This window comes from Chiloscyllium punctatum, chromosome 39 (assembly GCF_047496795.1).
Source record: "Chiloscyllium punctatum isolate Juve2018m chromosome 39, sChiPun1.3, whole genome shotgun sequence".
Taxonomy (NCBI): domain Eukaryota; kingdom Metazoa; phylum Chordata; class Chondrichthyes; order Orectolobiformes; family Hemiscylliidae; genus Chiloscyllium; species Chiloscyllium punctatum.
In genome coordinates, this window is record NC_092777.1 from 9,753,824 (window position 1) to 9,779,875 (window position 26,052).

The 26,052-nt window shown below is 44.3% G+C and overlaps 1 protein-coding gene across 4 annotated transcripts in view; it reads right to left on the reverse strand.

Moving 5' to 3' along the window:
* The window catches only part of LOC140463807 (xylosyltransferase 2-like), a 170,527-nt gene that overhangs the window by 51,135 nt on the left and 93,340 nt on the right, over positions 1-26,052 (reverse strand). For all 4 annotated transcript variants that reach the window (XM_072558148.1, XM_072558146.1, XM_072558147.1 and 1 more), the window contains exons 6-8: positions 21,982-22,198; positions 18,275-18,451; positions 1,254-1,516 (exon numbers count right to left, since the gene is read on the reverse strand). In XM_072558148.1, coding sequence (XP_072414249.1) covers positions 1,254-1,516; positions 18,275-18,451; positions 21,982-22,198 — 657 coding nt within the window. The remainder of the gene's footprint in view (positions 1-1,253; positions 1,517-18,274; positions 18,452-21,981; positions 22,199-26,052) is intronic.

Here is a 26,052-nt window from a genome sequence, read left to right on the forward strand (position 1 = left end):
GCCTGTCATTGACATGTCTGTCAACATGAGTGTATAATCAAGCTCTGGGATGAGACTCAAATTCAAACTTCTAGTTAAGAGGCAGTGATGCACCACCAGGCATTCCCTCAAATCTTTACAACCATTTAAAAAGCAGAAAAACTATACAGTTAGCACTGGCCCATTAGAGACAAAGACAGGAGAAACCGTCATGAGAAATGATACAATAACAGAAATGTTGAACAAATAAAGGCTACATTTTCCCCTTGGAGACCGGAACCATGAGTTGGGCAGTTCAAACTGCACATTTCTGAGTTCTAAGTCAGCAAAATCTTTCTAAAATTTGGTATCCAGGAATCAGAGCTGGGCTAGAATTGGGAACGCTGCCCACAGATGCATGATCAGGGGGCAACAGAAGCAGGTTGGTTCACGAGAATATTGTACCAGTATATGGTCGTTGGGGCCCCAGATCCTCATCCCCTTAAACTCATTCACGGCTCAATTCCTCATGCCTTCAATATAACTTTAACACCCACTTTTCCAGTATTTATTCTCTATAGCACAATTTGTCAGAAAAAAGTAAACAAGGAATTATGGGTGCATTAATCTGATATCCGTGGTCAGGAAAAATACTGGGACTTATTAGTTAAGAAGCTTTAACATTTATTAAATAAATATTTATGTATCATTAGACCATTAACTCAATCCGATTCATTGCTGATTTACTTAATGTCTGCTACCTTATTGGTCAAAGAATATAGAGTGGAACTAAAATGGACCTTGTCTTTCTTTTTAACCAATGCCTTGTTATTAATATAGGCACGGTGGCATGGCAATTTAAACACTTTTCACTGTATTTTTTTTTGCAAAAATACAAGTGACAATAAATCACTATTCTACTTTTCAAGAAATTCACGATATTTCTGACAATCCGTCAGACATGCACCTACTGATACTCTTGTAGTCTGTCTACTTCTCTTGATCTTCTGCCTCACTTTCTCATTACGCCATCACAATGTTACTGAATATTACACCCATGCCTGGTATCAACATACTTCACAACAAATTGTATGCTCTACGCTCTAGCCTCAAGACGCTTAAAAGGGTAACTGGACCCAAAACAGTAACTCTCTTTTCTCTCCACAGATGCTGCCAGACCAGCTTGAGTTTCTCCTTCAATTTCTGTTTTTGTGTGTTTCAGTGTTCTTAACTCAGCTGAAGCAAATTAAATGTGCAAGTGCCAGTTGGCCAATGAGACATGATTACTGTCATACCTGCAGCGGTCATCTGTTCCTGGTTGCTGCAATGCCTGCACTTTGCTCAGGCCAAGCCTGAAGAAAGCCACGTAGCTGGTAATTGTAACATCAGTGAGGCTGCTCAACCCATCCATCTGATCAAAGACATTTTCCCAGTAGGCTTTCAGAGCTGGTGTCCCTGGAGGGTAACTGCCATACAAGTGGGAGTCCAATATATCAATCACCTCCTGGTTAACTGATGATTCAAACTTCCGAGCAAAAAATGTTGGCCTGGTCATTTGCTGTGAATAAAGATGCAAATAAACTTCGTCAATACTGTGAATCAGGTAGGACAATAAAATGTCTCTTTCAAATGTACATCTTAGAATAGTTACACTACAAAAAAAGGGTATTTAGTTCACCACATTCATGCTGGCTCTCTGCAAGTGTGGTTACCTGATCACATGTTGCTGCCTTTCCCTCTGTAGCCCTCCCAATATCTTTCATTTGATAACCAATTCCTCTTTGAAAGCCTCAAATGAACTTGTTTCTACCATACTATCAACCACTAAATCCAGATCCTAACCACAGGATCCACAAGAAAAATGTTAATGTGTCACCTTTGCTACTTGTGTCAATAACCTTAAATGCTGTCCTCTGGTTTTCCATCTTCTACCAATGGCAACATTTTCTCTCTATCTCATCCTTCTCCAGCTTCAGCAGTCTATCCATGTAATGTCCTCAACCCTTGTACCATTCTCCTGAATCTTTTCTGAACCCTCTAAATGTCTTCACATCTTCCCAAAAATATGATGCACAGAAGTGAACACGATACTCCTGTTGAGTTATAATACTCTCCTTGATTTTGTATCAAGAGTGTGATGTTGGAAAAGCACAGGAAGTCAGGCAGCATCAGAGGTGCAGGAGAGTCAATGTTCAGGCAAAAGCCCTCAGACTCTATCCTCCTACTTATAAAGCCCATGGTGTCATGTGCTTCATGAAGCACTTCAACAACGTGACCCGCCAGCCTTCAATATGTCTCCACATCATCTACTCCTGTATCCCTTTGGAAGTATACTCTCTCCTATATTGCCTCTCCTCATTCTTCTCACTAAACAGAAATATTTCACACTTTTGTGTTTTAAATTTCAATTACCACGCATTCTTTCCCACAAGTCTGTCTTTTATTTTAAAGTTAAAAATCACACAACACCAGGTTATAGTCCAACAGGTTTAATTGGAAGCACACTAGCTTTCGGAACGACGCTAGTGTGCTTCCAATTAAACCTGTTGGACTATAAGCTGGTGTTGCGTGATTTTTAACTTTGTACACCCCAGTCCAACACCGCATCTCCAAATCATGACTTTTATTTTAAAGCTTACCATTGTCTTCTTCACAGTTCACAAAATCTTTTAAGTTTTGTGTCTTCTGCAAATTTTGAAATTGTATCGAATCGAGTCTAGGAAAGAAAAGCCAACCCTGGGAAACCCCGTTACATCTATTTTGTAAATCAAACAACGACCACTACAGTAACTTCCCGTTCTACACTGGCTCACTTGATGTTGTTTCATGTAAACATTGTGGAGGCAACAGGGATTGCATACTCTTTTAAAATCATGCAAATTCAAGGTCTTCTGACTTGCAACTCTTGCACAAGTGACAGCAATAGCATTATCTGAGAATTGGGAAGGAGACAAAAGAAAAACTGCCTTATTTCACAGGAGAGCATTATAAACAAATTTAATCACGAGCAATCTCACCAAAGCAAAACTAGCAACCATCATTTTGGAAGACTGTCATTTTCTTTCCTGAAATACTATTCATTATTAGACAGTATTTTGAGAGATTTAGCCTGTTGTAATGATTACTTTTTCTAAAGCAAATTATAAATAAAACCGAAGCCTCTTCCAAAATACATTTCCACTAGTAGTGACTAGACAGGGGGAGTATGATAAGACATTTGCACCCTGATATCTCTGACAAAAGTGCAAAGACATGCCAAATTAAAATAGTTTGATGCAGGCATTTCCTTAATTTTGGACTTAATCCAAAATCAGAAGAGAATAAAAGCAAAATACTCGAGATGACAAAAATCTGAAATAAACGTATCTGTGAAAAGAGTTAAGATTGAGATGGTGGTTTTTAATGCTGCAGGCAAAGGCAGCAGAGGAGCAAGTAGGGAACCAATGAGATTGAATAGAGCAAAAGACAAACAGAGTACTAATTATGGTGAACTGGAGACAGATTTATAAATCTGATGCAAAAAATAGGTACAAAAAGGAAAAAAGGATATATTCTACTGAGACCAAGGTCAGCAAACCACATGACCCTCTCCCTTTGCACTTCTCTCTGCTCTCTTTGTATTACTCTCTATCTTTTTCTCAACTACAAGTATTTTCATTTATCCTTCTCAAAGTCATTTTTTTCATTTCTAAGTTATCTTAGTTAATTCCTAATTTAGTTAATTTCCATCTTAGTTCATTCTCAGTTTCAAGTTTCCTTCCTACCAATTCTAAATAGGCCACAATCGTCTTAAGTATCTCATCCTTATAAGATCCTGCTTTCATGTCTACCTTCAATACATCAGCTCAATCACTCAGTTTAGCTTTACTCAGATTTTAAATAAATCATTGCCATATCTTTGACTTTCAAAGAAGTCTTAACAGACTTCAAATTTTCAAGCAATAAGCTTCATCACAACACAGCTAATTTAAGCCCAGAACCACTCTGTAGCTGCTATTGTAATAAGAAAGACACAAATCCTTTGTCAATCCAGTGGATGCAAAGATTCCAGATGAGCATCCATTTGTTGTGAATCTAGTAGATATTACGACCAGGTAAGTCAGATCTCAGACAGGAATATGGCTTGATAGATCAAAACTTCATTTGTTTTGGTTTTAGCAAAAAGGTCTCTTGCTGAAACATAAGCAAGCCAAGTTGCCAATTTTGCTTCAACAACAAAATAGAAGTTTATTAGAAAAGAAACTAAAATAAAGTAGACAAAACTAAATATAAATAATATAAACTCAAGGATTTAAAGCACACAGTAAAATTATAAATCCCAAACACTCATTTATAAAATTGAAAACAACCAAAACTGCGTCCAAAAGGCCCTGTCGCTAATTTCAAAACACTACTCCTGGTAAAGTCCCCAAAATATCACTTGCAGAATATTCTCACAAATATCTAACATATTGTTTTAAATCACTGTGACTTTAGCTGTTAAACTGGAATTGCAAAAGCCTCTTCCTGGAATTATCATAATTTTATATAGCACACATACAAGCTCTTTGACCAACTCCATCTACGCCAACCATCAAATACTAAATCATACCATTCAGAACATAGAACAATACAGCGTAGAACAGGCCCTTCGGCCCCTCGATGTTGCACTGACCTGTGAACTATTCTCAGCTCGTCCCCCCTACACTATCCCAGCATCATCCATGTGCTTATCCAAGGATTGTTTAAATCTCCCTAATGTGGCTGAGTTGACTACATTAGCAGATAGGGCATTCCACGCCCTTACTGCTCTCTGAGTAAAGAACCTGCCTCTGATGTCTGTCTTAAATCTATCACCCCTCAATTTGTAGTAGTGCCCTCTCGTACAAGCTGACGTCATCATCCAAGGAAAAAGAATTTCACTGCCTACCCTATCTAATCCTATGATCATCATGTATATCTCTATCAAATCCCCTCTTAGCCTTTTTCTTTCCAATGAGAACACACCCAAGTCTCTCAGCCTTTCCTCATAAGACCTTCCCTCCAGACCAGGCAACATCCTGGTAAATCTCCTTTGCAACTTTTCGAATGCTTCCACATTCTTCCCGAAATATGGCGACCAGAACTGTACACAATATTCCAAATGGGGCCGCACTAGCGTTTTGTATAGTTGCAACATGATATTGTGGCTTCGGAACTCAATCCCTCTACCAATGAAACCTAACACACCGTTATGCCTTCTTAACAGCACTATCACCTCGGGTGGCAACTTTCAGGGATCTATGTACATGGACTCCAACATCCTTCTGCACATCCACACTACCAAGAATCTTTCCATTGACCCAGTACTCTGCCTTCCTGTTATTCTTCCCAAAGTGCATTACCTCACATTAAGCTGCATTGAACTCCATTTGCCACCTCTCAGCCCAATTCTGCAGTATCTAAGTCCCCCTGCAACCTGTAACATTCTTCCAAAATGCCCACTACTCCACCGACTTTAGTGTCATCTGCAAATTTACTAATCCATCCACCTATGCCTGCATCTAAGTCATTTATAAAAATGACAAACAGCAGTGGTCCCAAACCAGATGTTTGTGGCACACCACTAGTAACCAGACTCCACGCTGAATATTTTCCATCAACCACCACTCACTGCCTTCTTTCAGAAAGCCAGTGTCTAATCCAAACTGCGAAGTTACCCTCAATCCCATGACTCTGCATTTTCTCCAAAAATGTAACTGCACCATTCGCAACCCTTCAGATACTGAAGCAATCCATACACAAATGCAGCAAGATCTGGACAATATCTCGGCTTGGGCCGACAAGTGGCAAGTAACATTCATAGAACGTAGAACAATACAGTGCAGAACAGGCCTTTTGGACCTCGATGGTGAGCTGACCCGTGAACTATTCTCAGCTCGTTCCCCCTACACTATCCCAGCATCAGCCATGTGCTCATCCAAGGATTGTTTAAATCTCCCTAATGTGACTGAGTTAACTACATTGGCAGGTAGGGCTTTCCATGTACTTACCACTTTCTGAGTAAAGAACCTGCCTCTGACATCTGTCTTAAATCTATCACCCCTCAATTTGTAGTTGTGGCCCCTTATACAAGCTAACATCATCATCCTATGAAAAAGACTTTCACTGTCTACCCTAACTAATCCTCTGATCATCTTGTATGTCTCTATCAAATCCCCCCTTAGCCTTCTTCTTTCCAATGAGAACAGACCCAAGTCACTCAGCCTTTCCTCATAAGACCTTGTCTCCAGACCAGGCAACATCCTGGTAAATCTTCTCTGCACCTTTTCCAATGCTTCCACATCCTTCCCAAAATATGGGGACCAGAATTGTACTCAATATTCCAAGTGTGGCTGCACTAGCATTCTGTATAGTTGCAGCATCATAAGAACCTACAACGGATAGTGAGAACAATTGAGAAGATCATCCGGGACTCTCTTCCCTCCATTACAGAAATTTACACCGCAAGGCAAAGAGCACTGTGGAAGATGCCACACATCCTTCATTCAAATTCTTCTCTTTCCTGCCATCTGGCAAAAGATACCAGAGCATTTGGTCTCTCACAGCCTGACTATGCAATAACGTTTTCCCCCAAGCCATCAGGCTCTTTAACACTGTATGATCACATTCTATTACCTTTGCAATTTTCAAAAGGACTTTTTGAATTGTTGCTAAAATAATGTTTTATTAATGATCATTCATTGTTACATTGTAATTTGGCTACCACTGTGCCTGACGTTTTGTCTTGTCAGGAAATACTATGCTGTCTTGCACTTTTCTATGCACTTTATGCTGTCCCGTGTATGACTACACTCTCGTGTGTTCATATAGCACCTTGGTCCCAGAGGAACGCGGTCTCATTTTTATTGTACCAGCTATATATGGTAGAAACGAGAAATAAAGCTACTCTACTGTTAAGACTACAAGATTAGCAGCAGAAATGGCCAATGGTTATGAGTTGGCTCATAAATCAAAGTCTGGCTTCCGACATCACTTTCAATCTGTCAGGAAATTGGAGAAAAGAGAAATCCTCAAGTAGTAAAGAAAAATGAAATCCCATTGAAGATAGTAAGGACAGTTTACTACAGGGGAAAAAGGAAACCCATGAAGGAGAAAGAGAATAAAAAACGCTCATGTGTTTTCAGTGTCATAAAGTAGGTCACATGAAGTTGGAGGGTTGATGGTTTAGAAAAAGTACTGGGAAAATGGATGTAAGAAAACAGAATAAGCCAGTGAGCTTTGTTGAAGTGGTAAAGGAAAGCACACTGAAAGTTAAAAGGCTGTAAAAGAATACATAACCTAGTTAGAGGTTTGTTGAGAAGATTATTTGCATATTTACCCATGTATGCCAGGAAGGGAGCAAATAAAGAAATTAAAATTTTAAAAATCACTGGAACAAGCTACAGGAGAAATCAGCTTAGAAGAATGGGCAAGGAAGCAGCAGATGAAGTACAACGTGGGAAAGTGTGAGGTCATGCACTTTGATGGGAAAAAGAAGCATGGACCATTTTCTAAATGGAGCAAAGAATCAGAAGTCTGAAGTGCAGAGACTTGGGTGTTCTAGTCCAGGACTGTCTCAAGGTAAACTTGCAGGTTGAGTCAGTAGTTAGGAAGGCAAATTCAATGATAGCATTTATTTTGAGAGGACTTGAATATAAAAGCAGGGATGTTCTTCTGAGGCTCTAGAAAGCTCTGATCAGGCCACATTTGGAGAACTGTGCGCAGATCTGGACCCCATATGTCAGGAAGGATGTACTGGCCCTGGAGTGTGTTCAGAGGATGGTGACAGGATGGAGGTGGGGGCTGATGGTCATAGGATGGAGATAGGGCTGATGGTAATAGGATGGAGGTGGGGGGTGATGGTGATAGGATGGAGGTGGGGGGTGATGGTGATAGGATGGAGGTGGAGGGTGATGGTGATAGGATGGAGGTGGGGGAGTGATGGTGATAGGATGGAGGTGGAGGGTGATGGTGATAGGATGGAGGTGGAGGGTGATGGTGATAGGATGGAGGTGGAGGGTGATGGTGATAGGATGGAGGTGGAGGGTGATGGTGATAGGATGGAGGTGGGGAGTGATGGTGATAGGATGGAGGTGGAGGGTGATGGTGATAGGATGGAGGTGGGGGAGTGATGGTGATAGGATGGAGGTGGAGGGTGATGGTGATAGGATGGAGGTGGAGGGTGATGGTGATAGGATGGAGGTGGGGGAGTGATGGTGATAGGATGGAGGTGGAGGGTGATGGTGATAGGATGGAGATAGGGCTGATGGTGATAGGATGGAGGTGGGGGAGTGATGGTGATAGGACGGAGGTGGGGGGTGATGGTGATAGCACGGAGGTGGGGGGTGATGGTAATAGGATGGAGGTGGAGGGTGATGGTGATAGGATGGAGGTGGGGGGGTGATGGTGATAGGATGGAGGTGGGGGGGGTGATGGTGATAGGACGGAGGTGGGGGGTGATGGTGATAGGATGGAGGTGGGGGGGTGATGGTGATAGGATGGAGGTGGGGGGTGATGGTGATAGGATGGAGGTGGGGGGGTGATGGTGATAGGACGGAGATGGGGGGTGATGGTAATAGGATGGAGGTGGGGGGGTGATGGTAATAGGATGGAGGTGGAGGGTGATGGTGATAGGATGGAGGTGGGGGGGTGATGGTGATAGGACGGAGGTGGGGGGTGATGGTAATAGGATGGAGGTGGGGGGGTGATGGTAATAGGATGGAGGTGGGGGGTGATGGTGATAGGATGGAGGTGGGGGGTGATGGTGATAGGATGGAGGTAGGGTTGATTGTAATAGTACCCATTATGTGTAGACTATCGCAAAGCCAATGTAGTTCAAATTCTGATTCAGATCCTATTACACGTTTGGAAGACTACATTGAGAAGGTGGGAGAAGCAACTTATATTTCTAAGTTGAACTCACTCAGAGGATACTGGCAGGTACGTTTATCTGAAAGCGCAAGACAATTTGGGCTTTTGAATACCAAATGGTGTTCTAGTTTAAAGTCATGCCATTTGATTTGAAAATTGCACATTTTAAAGATGAACTAATAAAGTCCTTTTAGGATTACCCGTGTGTGGTGAACATGGATGATCTGGTCATTTTTAATCAGATTTGGAAGGAACATTTGAAGCATGTATTGGAATAGCTTGATCAACTTCGGGAGGCAAGTTTGGTGATAAACCTGGGTAAGAGTGAGTTCACAAAAATTCAAGTTACATTCCTGGGCCATATCATTGGACATGCAAAGATGGCCCCATGGGATGTTAAAACAAAGATTACTAGGGAGTTTCCCACACCATTGAAGAAGAGATAAGTACTACAATTCCTGGGACCGAGTGGGTTTTATAGGAAGCTTGTACCGAATTTTAGCAGTATGGTTGCACCACTGACTGACTGGTCGAAGAAGTGCAGAAAATTTCAGTTGATGGAGGAATGTCTGAACGCATTTCAAAGCCTGAAAACTGCATTAACTACTGCCCCAGTGTTAGCTACACCTAATTACACAAAGCCATTCAAAGTGGTGACTGATGCTACTGACGAAAGTGTTGGTTCTGTAATCTGATTTGATTTATTATTGTCACAAGAGCCGAGGTACAGTGAAAAATTTTGTTTTGTGTGCAATACAGCAGATCATACAATACAAAGTGTATGAGGGCAACAGAACAGAACAAGGAATACAACGTTATGGCTTAAGAGAATGTGCACCAAAGAGAGAGGCCAACATTAAATTTGAAATTTGAGAGGTCCATTTCAGAAGTCTAACTTTCCAAGGCAGCAAGAAGTATAGATGGAGTCAATGGATGGAAGGTTGGCATGAGTGATGGACTGGGCTGCGTTCACAACTCTCTGTAGTTTCTTCCAGTCCTGGGCAGAGCAATTGCCATATCAGGCCGTGATGCATCCAGTCAGAATGCTCTCTATGGTGCAATTATAAACATTTTGTTATGGGAGATGAGGGAGAAAATTACAGGGGCTCTGACTCAAATTTTTTAAATGTCTCTAGCCGCAGGAGGAGCCAGAGGCCTGGAGGACAGTTAATTTCATTCCATTTTACAAGAAAAATAGGAGAGATACACCAGGGAACAATGGTGAATCAGGGTACAGTGAATCTAACATCAGTTGTAGAGAAACTACTGGAGAAAATGGTGAAAGAGAAATTTAATTTCCGTTTAGAGAATCACAGAATCTATACATTACAGATGCAGGCCCATCAAGTCCATACTGATCCTCCAAAGATCATCCCACCCAGACCCAACCCCTATCCTATTCCTGTAACCCTGCAATTCCCATGGCTAATCCAGCTTAGTTTATATATCCCTGGATACAATGGGCAATTTAGCATAGGCAATTTACCTAACCTGCACATCTTTGGACTGTGGGAGGAAGGGGCTGCACCAGGACCAATGTGCAAACTCCACACAGTCACCCAGGGTGGAATCAAACCCGGGTCTCCGGCACTGTGAAGCAGCAGTGCTAACCACTGAGCCATTGTGCCACCCCAGAGGTAAGATTTGATCAGGGACTGTCAACCTGGTTTTATCAGAGAGAGGTTACGCCTAACAAATCTGGTAGAAATTTGAGGAGATGACCAAGTACTTCAGTAATTGTAGCACATTTGATGGAGTTTATATGGACTTCAGCAAGGCCTCTGACAAGGTACCACAGGGGAAAATGGGTAAGAGTTCAGAGGATCCAATGTAACTTGGCAAAGCTGGATCCAAAATTGGCTTTGTGACAGGAGACAGAGGGTGGTGGTAGAAAGCTGTTTTTCTGTCTTGAGCCTGGTGTGCAGTGGCATATCACAGAAATTAGTGTTGGGTCCCTTATTGTTTGTGATATTTACAAATGATGTAGATGAGAATGTGGGAGGGACGATAGTCAGTCAGCAGAGGGCAGAAAGATTGATTGGGTAGCTGACAATGAGGAAGACGGTTGTAGATTGCAGGAGGATGTAAAAATTGTTCAGATAGGCAGATCAGTGGCAGATGGAATTTAACTCTTTTAAATGATGTGATTGAGAAGAAGGAACAAAGCAAGGAAGTGCTCAATGAATGGCAAGAGACTGTGAAGCTCAGAGGAACAGAGAGATCTTGGGGTGCTTACCCACAGGTCTCTGAAGGTGGCAGAATAAGTTAGTTGCAGTTATGAAACCAAAAGAAGTCTGTCTTTATCAGTCAAGGCATAGTTTACAAGAGCAAGGAGATCCTGTAGGAGTTGTACAGAATATTAATGAGCCACCACAGCTGCAGTACCGGAGAAAGCGAGAACTACAGATGGCTGGTGGGTCAGAAAAGTGTGGCGCAGCAAAGTTGATGTTTTCTAACGAAGGGCTTATGCCCAAAACATGGACCATCCTGCACCTCAGACGCTGCCTGACTTGCTGTGCTTCTCCAGTGCCACACTTTTCTACTCTGACCCACCAGCATCTGCGGTTCTCGCTTTCTTCCAGTACTCCAGCTATGGCCTAATTAATATTCTGTACAACTCCTACAGGATCTCCTTGCTCTTGTAAACTATGCCTTGACTGATAAAGACAGACTTCTTTTGGTTTCATAACTGCAACTAACTTATTCTGCCACCTTCAGAGACCTGTGGGAAAGCACTCCAAGATCCCTCTGTTCCTTTGAGCTTCCCAGTCACTTGCCATTCATTAAGCACTCCCTTGCTTTGTTCCTTCTTCTAAATCACATTATTTAAAAGAATGAAATTCCATCTAGAGTACTGTGTGCAGTTCTGGTCACTGCACTATAGGAAGGATGTGATTACGCTGAAGGGGATACAAAGGAGATTCACCAGGATGTTGCCTGGGATAGGACATTGCCGAAAAATGTGTTGCTGGAAAAGCGCAGCAGGTCAGGCAGCATCCAAGGAGCAGGAGAATCGACGTTGCGGGCATAAGCCCTTCTTCAGGAATGAGGAGGGTGTGCCAACCAGGCTAAGATAAAAGGTAGGGAGGAGGGGCGTTGGGAATACATTAGGGGGACGGAGGTTAAGGTGAGGGTGATAGGCCAGAGAAGGGGTGGGGGCAGAGAGGTTGGGAAGAAGATTGCAGGTCAAGAAGGCGGTGCTGAGTCCGAGGGTTGGGACTGAGATAAGGTGGGGGGAGGGGACATGAGGAAACTGGAGAAATCTGCATTCATCCCTTGTGGTTGGAGGGTTCCTAGGTGGAAGATGAGTCGCTCTTTCTCCAAGCATTGTGCTGCCATGGTCTGGCGATGGAGGAGGCCAAGGACCTGCATGTTCTTGGCGGAGTGGGACGGGGAGTTAAAGTGTTCAGCCACAGGGGGGTTGGGTTGGTTGGTGCAGGTGTCCTAGAGGTGTTCTCTGAAACGTACCGCAAGTAGGCGGCCTGTCTCCACAATGCAGAGGAGGCCACATGGGGTGCAGCGGATGCAGTAACTGATGTGTGTGGAGGTGCACGTGAATTTGTGACGGATATGGAAGGATCCCTTGGGGCCTTGGAGGGAAGTGAGGGGGGAGGTGTGGGTGCAAGTTTTGCATTTCTTGCGGTTGCAGGGGAAGGTGCTGGGAGTGGAGGTTGGGTTGGTGGGGGGTGTGGACCTGACGAGGGAGTTGCGGAGGGTGTGGTCTTTCTGGAACGCTGATAAAGGAGGGGAGGGAAATATATCCCTGGTGGTGGGGTGTTTGGAAGTGGCGGAAATGACGAAGGATGATTCGATGTATCTGGAGGTTGGTGGGGTGGTAGGTGAGGACCAGTGGGGTTCTATCCTGGTGGCAATTGGAGGGGCAGGGTTCAAGAGCAGAGGGGTTGCGGTGGACAGCATCGTCAACCACGTCTGAGGGGAAATTGCAGTCTTTGAAGAAGGAGGCCATCTGGGTTGTTCGGTATTGGAATTGGTCCTCCAGGGAGCAGATGCGGCAGAGGCGAAGGAATTGGGAATATGGGATGGCGTTTTTACAGGGGGCAGGGTGGGAGGAGGTGTAGTCTAGGTAGCTGTGGGAGTCGGTTGGTTTATAGTAAATGTCCGTGTTAAGTCGGTCGCCTGAGATAGAAATGGAGAGGTCTAGAAAGGGGAGGGAGGAGTCTGAGACGGTCCAGGTAAATTTGAGGTCGGGGTGGAAGGTGTTAGTAAAGTGGATGAAACTGTTCAACCTCCTCGTGGGAGCACGAGGTAGTGCCGATACAGTCATCGATGTAGCGGAGGAAAAGGTGGGGAGGTGGTGCCAGTGTAGCTGCGGAAGATGGACTGTTCCACATATCCTACGAAGAGGCAGGCATAACTGGGGCCCATGCAGATGCCGATGGCTACTCCTTTGGTTTGGAGGAAGTGGGAGGAATGGAAAGAGAAGTTGTTCAGAATGAGGACCAGTTCAGTCAGTCGAAGGAGGGTGTCAGTGGAAGGGTACTGGTTGGTTCGGCGGGAAAGGAAGAAGCGGAGGGCTTTGAGTCCTTCTTGATCAGGGATGGAGGTGTATAGGGACTGGATGTCCATGGTGAAGAAAAGGCGTTGGGGGCCGGGGAAGCGAAAATCATGGAGGTGGAGGAGGGCATGGGTGGTGTCCCGAACGTAGGTGGGGAGTTCTTGGACTAAGGGGGACAGGACCATGTTGAGGTATGCAGAGATGAATTCGGTGGGGCAGGAGCAGGCTGACACAATGCGTCAGCTGGGGCAGTAAGGTTTGTAGATTTGGGCAGGAGGTAGAAACGAGCGGTGCGGGATTGTGGGACTATGAGTAGAAGGAGGCGTCCGCGACCTGGCGTTTAGCCTTAGCAATGTAAAGATCGGTGCGCCAAACTACCACCATGCCTCCCTTGTCTGCCGGTTTGATAGTGAGGTTGGGGTTGGAGTAGAGGGAGTGGAGGGCTGCACGTTTGCGAGAGTGAGAGGTTGGAGTGGGTGAGAGGGGTGGACAGGTTGAGGCGGTCAGTGTCACGGTAGCAGTTGTTTGGTGGTGGGAGGTGGGGTCATAGTCAAGGGGGCTAAACTCCAGCTTGCGGACCTCCTTCTACTGCCCCCTTGACCATGACCCCACCTCCCACCACCAAACCATCATCTCCCAGACCATCCATAATCTCATCACGTCAGGGGATCTCCCATCTACCGCCTCCAACCTCATAGTCCTACAACCCCGCCCGTTTCCACCTCCTGCCCAAAATCCACAAACCTGACTGCCCCGGCCGACCCATTGTCTCAGCCTGCTCCTGCCCCACCGAACTCATCTCTGCATACCTCGACACGATCATGTCCCCCTTAGTCCAAGAACTCCCCACCTATGTTCGGGACACCGCCCACGCTCTCCACCTCCTCCATGATTTTCGCTTCCCCGGCCCCCAACGCCTTATCTTCACGATGGATATCCAGTCCCTATACACCTCCATCCCCCATCACAAAGACCTCAAAGCCCTCCGCTTCTTCCTTTCCACCGAACCAACCAGTACCCTTCCACCGACACCCTCCTTCGACTGACTGAACTGGTCCTCACTCTGAACTTCTCGTTCCAATCCTCCCACTTCCTCCAAACCAAAGGAGTAGCCATGGGCACCCGCATGTGCCCCAGTTATGCCTGCCTCTTCGTAGGATATGTGGAACAGTCCATCTTCCACAGCTACACTGGCACCACCTCCCCACCTTTTCCTCCGCTACATCGATGACTGTATCGGCACTACCTCGTGCTCCCACGAGGAGGTTGAACAGTTCATCCACTTTACTAACACCTTCCACCCCAACCTCAAATTTACCTGGACCGTCTCAGACTCCTCCCTCCCCTTCCTAGACCTCTCCATTTCTATCTCGGGCAACCGACTCAACATGGACATTTACTATAAACCGACTGACTCCCACAGCTACCTAGATTACACCTCCTCCCACCCTGCCCCCTGTAAAAACGCCATCCCATATTCCCAATTCCTTCGCCTCCGCCGCATCTGCTCCCTGGAGGACCAATTCCAATACCGAACAACCCAATTGGCCTCCTTCTTCAAAGACTGCAATTTCCCCTCAGACGTGGTTGACGATGCTGTCCACCGCATCTCCTCCACTTCCCGCTCCTCCGCCCTTGTACCCTGCCCCACCAATTGCCACCAGGATAGAACCCCACTGGACCTCACCTACCACCCCACCAACCTCCAGATATACCGTATCATCCTTCTTCATTTCCACCACTTCCAAACAGACCCCACCACCAAGGATATATTTCCCTCCCCTCCTCTATCAGCATTCTGGAAAGACCACACCCTCCGCAACTCCCTCGTCAGGTCCACACCCCCCACCAACCCAACCTCCACTCCCGGCACCTTCCCCTGCAACCGCAAGAAATGCAAAACTTGCGCCCACACCTCCGCCCTCACTTCCCTCCAAGGCCCCAAGGGATCCTGGCCGCCTACTCGCGGAACGTTTCAGAGAACACCTCTGGGACATCCGCACCAACCAACCCAACCGCCCTGTGGCTGAACACTTTAACTCCCCCTCCCACTCCGCCAAGGACATGCAGGTCCTTAGCCTCCTCCATCGCCAGACCATGGCAACACAACACCTGGAGGAAGAGCGCCTCATCTTTCGCCTAGGAACCCTCCAACCACAAGGGATGAATGCAGATTTCTCCAGTTTCTTCAGGTCCCCTCCCCCAACCTTATCTCAGTCCCAACCCTCGGACTTAGCACCGCCTTCTTTACCTGCAATCTTCTTCCCAACCTCTCCGCCCCCACCCCCTCTCCGGCCTATCACCCTCACCTTAACCTCCTTCCACCTATCGCATTCCCAACGACCCTCCCCCAAGTCCCCCCTCGCTACCTTTTATCTTAGCCTGGTTGGCATACCCTCCTCATTCCTGAAGGGCTTATGCCCGAAACATCGATTCTCCTGCTCCTTGGATCCTGCCTGATCTGCTGCGCTCTTCCAGCAACACAATTTTCAGCTCTGATGTCTAGCATCTGCAGTCCTCACTTTCTCCTGGGATCGGGCATTTCAAAGATAAAGAGAGGCTAGAGAAATTTGGGTTGTTTTCTTTAGAACAGAGAAGATGGAGGACAAACCTGATAGATGTGGGTGGCACAGTGGCCTCACAGCGCCAGAGACCCGGGTTCAATTCCCATCTCAGACAACTGTCTGTGTGGAGTTTGCACATTCGCCCCGTGTCTGCACGAGTTTGCTCCGGGTGCTCCGGTTTCCTCCCACAGTCCAAAAATGTATAGGTTAGGTGAATTGGTAATGTAGGGGAATGGGTCTGGGTGGGTTGCTCTACAGAGGATCGGTGTTGAATTGGTGGGCCGAAGGGCCTGTTTCCACACTGGAAGTAATCTAATCTAATCTAATTTAAACATTATGAGGGGCATGGAGAGGGTGAATACAAAGCAGCTGTTCCCCTTTGCTGAAGGGTTAATAACAATGAGGCATAATTTTGAAGTGAATTTGTGGAAAAAGGTCATGGGGATCTGGCATGCATTGCCTGGGAGGGAAGTTGAGCCTGGTAACCGAGATAACCTCACAACCTTTAGAAAGTACTTGGATGAGCTCTGAAGTATCATAACATTCAACACTATGGGCTTAGTGCAGGAAAGTGGGATTAATGCAGGTAGTAGTATATTTATAATGGTACAGACTTGATGGGCTGAAGGGCCTCTGCTGTACTGTATGATTCTATGAACATGCAGATTCGCTGCATTTGTTTCAATTCAACAAAATAAAGGTAATTATTTACTGATTAATTTCTGAACCAGAGTCAATCTGCCTGCTTTAAAATTTAAACAAAGCGCAGCAAACTTTAACTTTAACAGGCGGATGCACCATGGCAATACCTCTACCGATCAAAGTTCACTTGCAAACCAATCAGCAGTCACTTCTCATGAAGAATTATGTTGTTTTGGTTTTTTCTTGAATTGGTATCCTTGAAAATTTTCAGGACATTTTGCAATGAAATATGTCTTTAGTCAGCCATATTCAAGCTTCTGATTATCAGAGAGTGCCTCCACTTGATAAATCCTATATCTCTTGCAAATTCTGTATATCCTTCCCACTAGTCAGTGATTGACAGATCAAATTAGCAGTGTCATGCTACTTTCATCATTTCTGAACTCCAAGCATATAGATTTTGCACATAATCTTTCTGGAAGTCCTCTCCAGGTGCATAATGTCCTCTTCTTAGTCAATACTGCTATCTCATTTCTTTCCTCCCCTATCCTCTCTTAATATTTATATCTTAATACATTTAGTATCCAGTCTTGTTCTTTAGTAAACCAAGTCTCTCACATTACCATGTCATTTCCAAGTCACAGATGTGTATGTATCTCTTTCTTACCACACTGTGTAATTGCATACAACCCAATTTAGACATCACTACACTCCGTCTTACTCTGACCATACCTAATACTCCTATTTCCTACTCTACTTTCATCTTTTTCTCCCAGTTCCCTATGAAGGAAATAGCTTTGCAAGTGTGACTGGTTACTGTCACGATCCTACACTAAATTTTTGATTTTGCAATTACATAGTTATAATTGCCCTGCACACATTTTTGGTTGTTGGGTCATTGACTGGCTTGAGACAGGACCCCACCATTTTCTGGAAGAAATTTCCCTTCCAAGAGCTGTTGGCTAATCAAATTGTCGGCAGCTCTCTTGTCTCAGTAGTGCCACGAGCAGGTAAGGGTAACAGATTTCCTCCCCTGCAAAAAACTCGAAATAGCTTTTTTGTTAAAACTCCCTCCAACAGCTTCATGTTCAGTTCACCATGGTTCTTCCATACTACATCCCAAACCTATGACCAATATCAGCAGGAATGTAAGACAGCAGGGAAATAGGAATACAATGACTTGCAAGTTCCCCTCCAAGCCACACACTCTCCTGACTAAGTAAAAACAGAAAGAACTGCAGGTGCTCTAAATCAAAACAAAAATAGAAGTTGCTGCAAAAGCTCAGTAGGTCTGACAGCATCTGTTCAGAGAAATCAGAATTGACGTTTCAGGTCAAGTAACTCTTCCTCAGAACTAAATAAAATGTTCTTGACAACTTTAAGTTCTAGAATTCTACCAGTACCTTCACCAATGGGCCACAGCAGTTAAAGGTGGCTCATCACCAACTTCACAAGACAACATAAGGTCAGGCAGCCTTAGCAGTGATACCTACTCACAAATTAATATATAAATCTCTTAACTGATATCAGATTTCTTCCCCCCGAAAGATTAGACAATTAAAATTATCAAACCAGGTTTGTAATTCAAATTCTCTAAATTACTGGACCACTTACAGCATCATAACATAAATGCCTTGCAGGGTCAAGCCAAAGCTTCCACTTAAAATCTTTCCTCCATCGGAACGTATTGTGTGTGTGGGCAGCTAAAAGAGGCCCACTTTACCTGAAGTCTTATGAAGTCCTGTGGCTTGAAGTCATTTGGTGAGCAGCCACACCAATCCACAATGTGCTTGTACTGGCACTTGCAGCCAAGCTTTCGGTTCCAGTTGGTGACCCGCAGATTGTTGTCCACCAGTGTCTCGCACATGTGGCTGTTTTCCAGCACTGTGTGAAAGAATGACTGTAGAAGAGAGGAGATAACAAAAAGTCACTAACACAACGTGAATACATGCGCAGTAAACTTGAGGTTCAGGAAATCACCATGAGATTATCTTGCAACACTTTGTGCAATGATTTGGACCTTCTAGAGCACTGGGGAAGCTGTGCCATCATTAACTTCAAACTAATATTTTCGAGCAGTTAAAAAGACGACAAAAATATAAAATGAGAATGAGAAAAAGAAGATGCTGATTCCACTGGACTATACTGGGAGCCCAGTGACCCAGAAACATAGATTTAAAGAAGCACTGTGGCTCAGTGGTCAGTACTGCTGCCTCGCAGCACCAGGGACCCAGGTTCAATACCCACCTTTGGTGACTGTCTGCACATCTTTGGATCATGGGAGGAAGCTGGAGCACTCGGAGGAAACCCACACAGACACTGGGAGAATGTGCAAACTCCATACAGACAGTCACCAAAGGTGGGTATTGAACCCATAGTGTTAGGTGCATTAGTTAGGGGTAAATGTAAGAGGATGGGCTATTCTTGGAGGGTTAGTGTGGACTTGTTGGGCCAAATGGCCTGTTTCCACACTGTAGGGAATCTAATTTAAAGTATGATCCAATTAGTAATGAAGAGTTCGTGAAGGAATCTGTTTTGTACAGCAGTATATTTGTGTTAAACTCTATTTTATAATAACTTCTACAGTTAAGATATTTAAAGGCAGGAAGACAACACAGGTGATTGACATAATGTGTACAAAGGTTACTACAGCATTCCCAAAGCCTGTCTAGAAGATAGAAGATGATCAGAGGATTAGATAGGGAAGACAGTGAAAGTCTTTTTCCTAGGATGATGATGTCAGCTTGTACGCGGGGACATAACTACAAATTGAGGGGTGATAGATTTAAGACAGATGTCAGAAACAGGTTCTTCTCTCAGAGTGGTAAGGGTGTGGATCGCCCTACCTGCCAATGTAGTTAACTCAGCCACATTAGGGAGATTTAAACAATCCTTGGATAAGCACATGGATGATGATGGGATAGTGTAGGGGGATGAGCTTGGAATAGTTTACAGGTCGGCGCAACATCGAGGGCCGAAGGCCTGTTCTGCGCTGTATTGTTCTATGTTTTATGTTCTAGAAAACCCTTTGATTCACTTTATTTAAAACAACTAAAAATTTAGGTTTTTTTTTGTCTTGATATACCCAATAGCTACACTCCTTCAGGATAATAATATTTATCACATCAGGAACCTTTCATTAAAGGATAGTAATGGAAGATTTTAAAAGTGTTATGGATGCACAGGTTGATGGATCAGTGACACCTTTCTTTTATTCTTTCCTGGGATGTTAACGATGCTGACAAAGTCGGCATTTGTTGCCCATCCTTAATTGCAACCATCACTTTCTTGAACCATTGAAATACATCAGGTGTTGGTACTTCTACAGTACTGTTAAATAGTTGTAGGATTTTGACTCAGCTAAAGTGAAAGAACAATGATGTAGTTCCAAGGCAGGATTGTGTGTGGGGAAGGTAACCTCTAGTTGGTAGTTTTCTTTTGTATCTGTTGCCTTTGACCTTTCAGTCATTGATCTCAAAAAATTTTGTAAGTTGGTGTTGGAGGGTTACTGCAGTACATCTTGTCGATGGTACACATTGCTGCCATGTTGTGTTGGCAGAAAAGGGAGTGAGTGTGGATATAAGCACTGTACTTGAGGAAATAGTGAGGAGACAGTGGAAGAAATCTGAAGGGGCTAGCTATATAGAGAAGTATACAGACTTGAGTGAGAGACAAGTAGTGGGAGAGGAGTCAGAGAAAATTGACATAAGATGATGAGGCAGAGGTAAAGAGAGAGACTGTGAGAGAGAGGAATAGGAACAGAGGGGATTGGAGAACTGGATTTTACAAAGTAATGCATTACAAATTCTACCAGCTAAAAGACTATGGGATTCTATCACAATATCAGCACTTGTCCTGCAGCAATTTAATGCGAGGAACAGTGATAATTGCTTTAAGGCAAGATTTCTGGCCCTAAGGCAGTAGGAAATTCCATCTTAGAGAGCTGCAGGACAAACAAATGGCTGCCAATTCTGTAGTCCCGGCAGTACCAGATGGAAGCAGTGGCCACTTCTATCACACCAAAGCGCTCAAAACTTCGAACTTGAAACTTTCAGGGAGGAATCTTGGCAGGCATTGAGGGGTTCTCCACAATGGAGAATTCTATCAATGCCTGATGCGAGAATGTGCAACTAAAACCACTGGGCATCCTGCATAGCACTGACCTCACTTCATGATGGATACAATATTGGACTTTAAGTGACCAATAATGGGACAACAAAGGCCCTAAATAGAGTCAAAGGCAAGCTGCTTGGTAACTCCCCTGCTCTGTAAAATTTCAGACAAGACAAGGTAGGCCAGAACAGACCGCTGGAGCAGACAGAAACAAGAAGACAGTAGTGACAGCAAGAGTGAGAAACAGAAAGGGCAGAAGAGAGATAGAGGGGGAGAAGGAGAGAGAGAGAGTGGCTGCAAAAGAGATGCAGAGAGATGAAAATTCAGATGCCAATACAGAGAGTGCAACTGAGAGTGAGCAAGAGAGATCAAGTGATAAGAGGGCGAGAGAGAGGGAGAGGACGAGAGAGGGAGAGGACGAGAGAGGGAGAGGACGAGAGAGGGAGAGGACGAGAGAGAGAAAAAAATACAGATCTAGATAGAGAGAAAGTGAGAGATCCAGAGAGAGACAGAGAGAATGAGGGAGACAAATGGTGTGCTGGAATCGGAGAGAAAAGAGCCATGCCAAACAGAAAAAATAGATTGCAATAAACAGAGCTAAATTTCCCACCCAATGTATCAGTTCTTAGCTCTCAAGTCCTGCCACAGCTAGTTGTGAATGGTGGTGCTCAATTTAACAACAAAAGGAGGGTTCACAAGCATTAGATTACATTAGATTATCTACAGTGTGGAAACAGGCCATTTGGATCAACAAATCCACACCGACCCTCCGAAGAGTAACCCACCCAGACCCATTTCCATTTGACTAAGGCACCTGACACTATGGACAATTTAGCATGGCCAATTCATCTAACCTGCATATTTTTGGATTGTGGGAGGAAACCGGAGCACCTGGAGGAAACCCATGCAGACATGGGGAGAATGTGTAAACTCCATACAGACAGTCAACTGAGGCAGGAATCAAACTCAGGTGCTGTGAGGCAGTAGTACTAACCACTGAGCCACTGTGCCACCCATTCCATCCTCAATGACAAAGGAAGCCAGTATTTCAGTGGAATATACAAGGTTGAAGTACTTGCATCCATGTTCAGCCAGAAGTGCCAAGTGGATGATTGATGTTGGTCTCCCAGCATTACAAGGATACAGCTGACTGTAACCCTAACCCTAACACAGTCTTCAACCAATTCAATTCACTCCACATGATATGAAAAAAATTGCTAATACTTATGCTGGGTGCTTGAAATTGAAAATGCTCCTTTACCAAAGACTAACCTCCCCAGGTCGAAATTAAAAATCTCTGCTTCCATCAGCCCTTACCTCAGCTGGAAGTAGCGTGTACCAATAGAATCGTTTTAGCTGAGTGACCAGCTCGTCCTGTGTGTTCACCACATAAGCCACAAACTTGTGAGTCAGAGCGAACCAGTCAGAACCACCATCCACTATAATGCCTTCAGGGATCTGCCTGTCTCCGAGGCGCCACATATGGTTGTCACATTCATGGAATATTCGATCTAAGCCTTGTTTCTTGATGAACCTGGAAATAACAGAGACTATAACTGAATTAATGAAGAAAGAAAAACATGCATCTCTGTAGTACCTTTAACAAGCTTAGAACATTCCAAACTGTCTTGTGTAATAACTTTGAAATATAGTCACTGTTTTAATTGTTACAACTCATTCAAGCCCGGCTTTTCCAGGGTTGTCACAAAAATTAATGATTTGCTAAAGTACACAAACATATACCTGACTTCAGCCTACCAAATGCCTTGCTGAAGTCCATATACACCACATCCACAGCTCGACCCTCATCAACTTTTCTAATCACATCCTCAAAGAACTCGATAAGGTTTGTGAGGCATGACTTGCCCCTCACAAAGCCGTGTTGACTGCATTTAATCAAGCCATGCTCTTCCAGATGGTCATAAATCCTATCCCTCAGAATCCTTTCTAACACCTTGCAGACAACAGATGTGAAACTTACTGGTCTGTAATTGCCGGGGATTTCCCTTTTTCCTTTCTTGAAGAGAAGAATTACATTTGCCTCTCTCCAGTCCTCAGGTACGACTCCAGTAGAGAGCAAGGATGCAAAGATCTTTGCAAGTGGCGAAGCAATTGCATTTCTCATATAAATAGAAAGCAGGAAATACCAGCAGTGCTTCGTCTGGAGACTCACTGAAGATGTTACCTAGTATAGTGATGAAATGTCTGAAAATGAACCTTCCAGCTCAGCAAGCAAACCTACATCCTATTCAACCTCTCCCCTTAGCTCAAATCCTCCAAACCTGGCAACATCCTTGTAAATCTTTTCTGAACCCTTTCAAGTTTCACAACATTTTTCCAACAGGAAGGAGACCAGAACTGCACACGATATTCCAACAGTGGCCTAACCAATGTCCTGTACAGTCGCAACATGACCTCTCAACTCCTGTACTGAGGAATAAAGGAAAGCATACCAAATGCCTTCTTCACTATCCCATCTACTTGTGACTCCATTTTCAAGGAGCTATGAACCTGCACTCCAAGGTCTCTTTGTTTAGTAACACTCCCTAGGACCTTACCATTAAGTGTATAAGTCCTGCTAAGTCCTGCTTTCCCAAAATGCAGCACCTCAGATTTATCTAAATTAAACTCCATCTGCCACTTCTCAGCCCATTTGCCCATCTGATCAAGATCCCATTGTAATCTGAGGTAACCTTCTTTGTTGTCCACCACAGGTCCAATTTTGGTGTCATCTCCAAACTTTCTAACTATACCTCTTATGCTCACATCCAAATCATTTATAGAAATGATGAAAAGTAGTGGATTCAGCACTCATCTTTGTGGCACTCCACTGGTCACAGGCCTCCAGTCTGTAAACCAACCCACCACACTCTCTGTCTTCTACCTTTAAGCCACTTCTGTATCAAAATGGCTAGTTCTCCCTGTATTCCATGAGATCTAACCTTGCTAACCAGTCTCCCATGGGGAGCCCTTGTCGAATGCCTTACTGAAGTCTATACAGATCAAATCTACCGCTCTGCCCTCATCAATCCTCTTTGTTACTTCTTCAAAAAACTCAATCAAGTTTGTGAGACATGATTTCCCACGCACAAAGCTATGTTGACTATCCGTAATCAGTCCTTGCCTTTCCAAATACATGTACACCCTGTCCCTCAGGATTCCCTCCAACAACTTGCCCACCACCGAGGTCAGGCTCACTGGTCTATAGTTCCCACAGAGTTCGAGGGTACACCTGATTAGGTTCTGGGGATTTATCTACTTTTATGCATTTCAAGATATCCAGCATTGGCTCCTCTGTAATATGGACATTTTTCAAGATGTCACCATCTATTTCCCTCCATTCGAAATCTTCCCTGCCCTTTTCCACAGTAAATACTGATGCAAAATACTCGTTTACTATCTCCCCCATCTCCTGCGGCTCCACGTAATGGCCACATTGCTGATCTTTGCGGGCCCTATTCTCTCCCAAGTTACCCTTTTGCCCTTAACGTATTTATAAAAACCCTTTGGATTCTCCTTAACTCTATTTGCTATCTCATGTTCCCTTTTTGCCCTCCTGATTTCTCTCTAAGTATACTCCTACTGCCTTTATATTCTTCTAAGGAATCTCTCAATCTATCCTGTCTATACCTGACATATACTTCCTTCTTTTTCTTAACCAAACCCTCAATTCCTTTAGTCATCCAGTATTCCCTATACCTACCAGCCTTTCCTTTCACCCTGACAGGAATATACTTTCTCTGGACTCTCGTTATCTCATTTCTGAAGGCTTTCCATTTCCCAGCCCTCCCTTTACCTGCGAACATCTGCCCCCAATCAGCTTTTGAAAATTCTTGCCTAATACCAGCAAAATTGGCCTTTCTCCAATTTAGAACTGCAACTTTTAGATCTGGTCTATCCTTTTCCATCACTATTTTAAATCTAATAGAATTATGGTCGCTGGCCCCAAAGTGCTCCCCCACTGTCACCTCAGTCCCCTGCCCTGCCTTATTTTCCGAGAGTAGGTCAAGTTTTGCACCTTCTCTAGTAGGTACATCCAAATACTCAATCAGAAAATTGTCTTGTACACACTTAAGAAATTCCTCTCCATCTAAACCTTTAACACTATGGCAGTCCCAGTCGATGTTTGGAAAGTTAAAATCCCCTACCATAACCATCCTATTATTCTTATAGATAACTGAGATCTCCTTACAAATTTGTTTCTCAATTTTCCTCTGACTATTAGGGGATCTGATATCTCAATTCCACCCAAATAATTTCCCTGGATGTATTTCTGGGAATATCCTCCATCAGTACATCTGTAATGCTATCTCTCATCAAAAATGCCACTCCCCCTCCTCTCTGGCTTCCTTTTCTGTCCTTCCTGTTGCTTTGGAACCTGGAACATTTAGCTGCCAGTCCTTTCCATCCCTAAGCCATGTTTCTGTAATTGCTATGATAGCCCAGTCCCATGTTCTTAACCATGCCCTGAGTTCATCTGTGTTCCCTATTACACCCCTTGCATTGAAATAAATGCAGCTTAATTTCTCAGTCCTACCTTGTTCTCTGCTTTGTCCCTGCCTGCCCTGACTGACTTGCCTTTGTTCTCAACTGTACTAGTCTCAGGTTGATCTCTTTCCTCACTATCTCCCTGGGTCCCACCACTCCCCCCGACCCTCTCTGCCCCGCCCACCACTACCTTACTAGTTTAAATCCTCCCGAACAACTCGAGCAAATCTCCCCTTCCAATTTAGGTGCAATCCGTCCTTCTTGTGCAGGTCACTTCTACCCCAAAAGAGCTTCCAATGATCCAAAATGTGAATCTTTTTCCCAAACATCAGCTCCTCAGCCATGCATTCATCTGCTCTATCCTCCTATACCTGCCCTCACTAGCTCGTGGCACCAGGAGTAACCCAGATATTACTACTCTCGGGGACCTCCTTTTTAAATTCCTGCCTAACTCTCTGTAATCTCCCTTCAGAATCTCAACCTTTTCCCTTCCTATGTCGTTTGTTCCAATGTGTGCAAGGGCAAGATTCGTGAACCACAGATGACAGGAGAAATTGTACGACTAGCCAAGAAAAGGGAAGCGTACATAAGGTCTAGGCAGCTAGGAACAGAACGGGCCCTTAAGGAATATCGGAAGAGTAGGACAAGTCTTAAACGAGGAATCAAGCGGGCAAAAAGAGGTCATGAAATAGCTTTAGCGAGTAGAATTAAGGAGAATCCCAAAGCATTTTATTCTTATATAAGAAGCAAGCGGGTAACTTGGGAAAGGATTAGTCCGCTAAAGGATAATGAAGGAAGGCTATGTGTCGAAGCTGAGGGAATGGTTGAGATTCTGAATGATTACTTTGCATCAGTGTTCACCCAGGAGAGGAACATGTTGAATCTTGAGATTAAAGATAT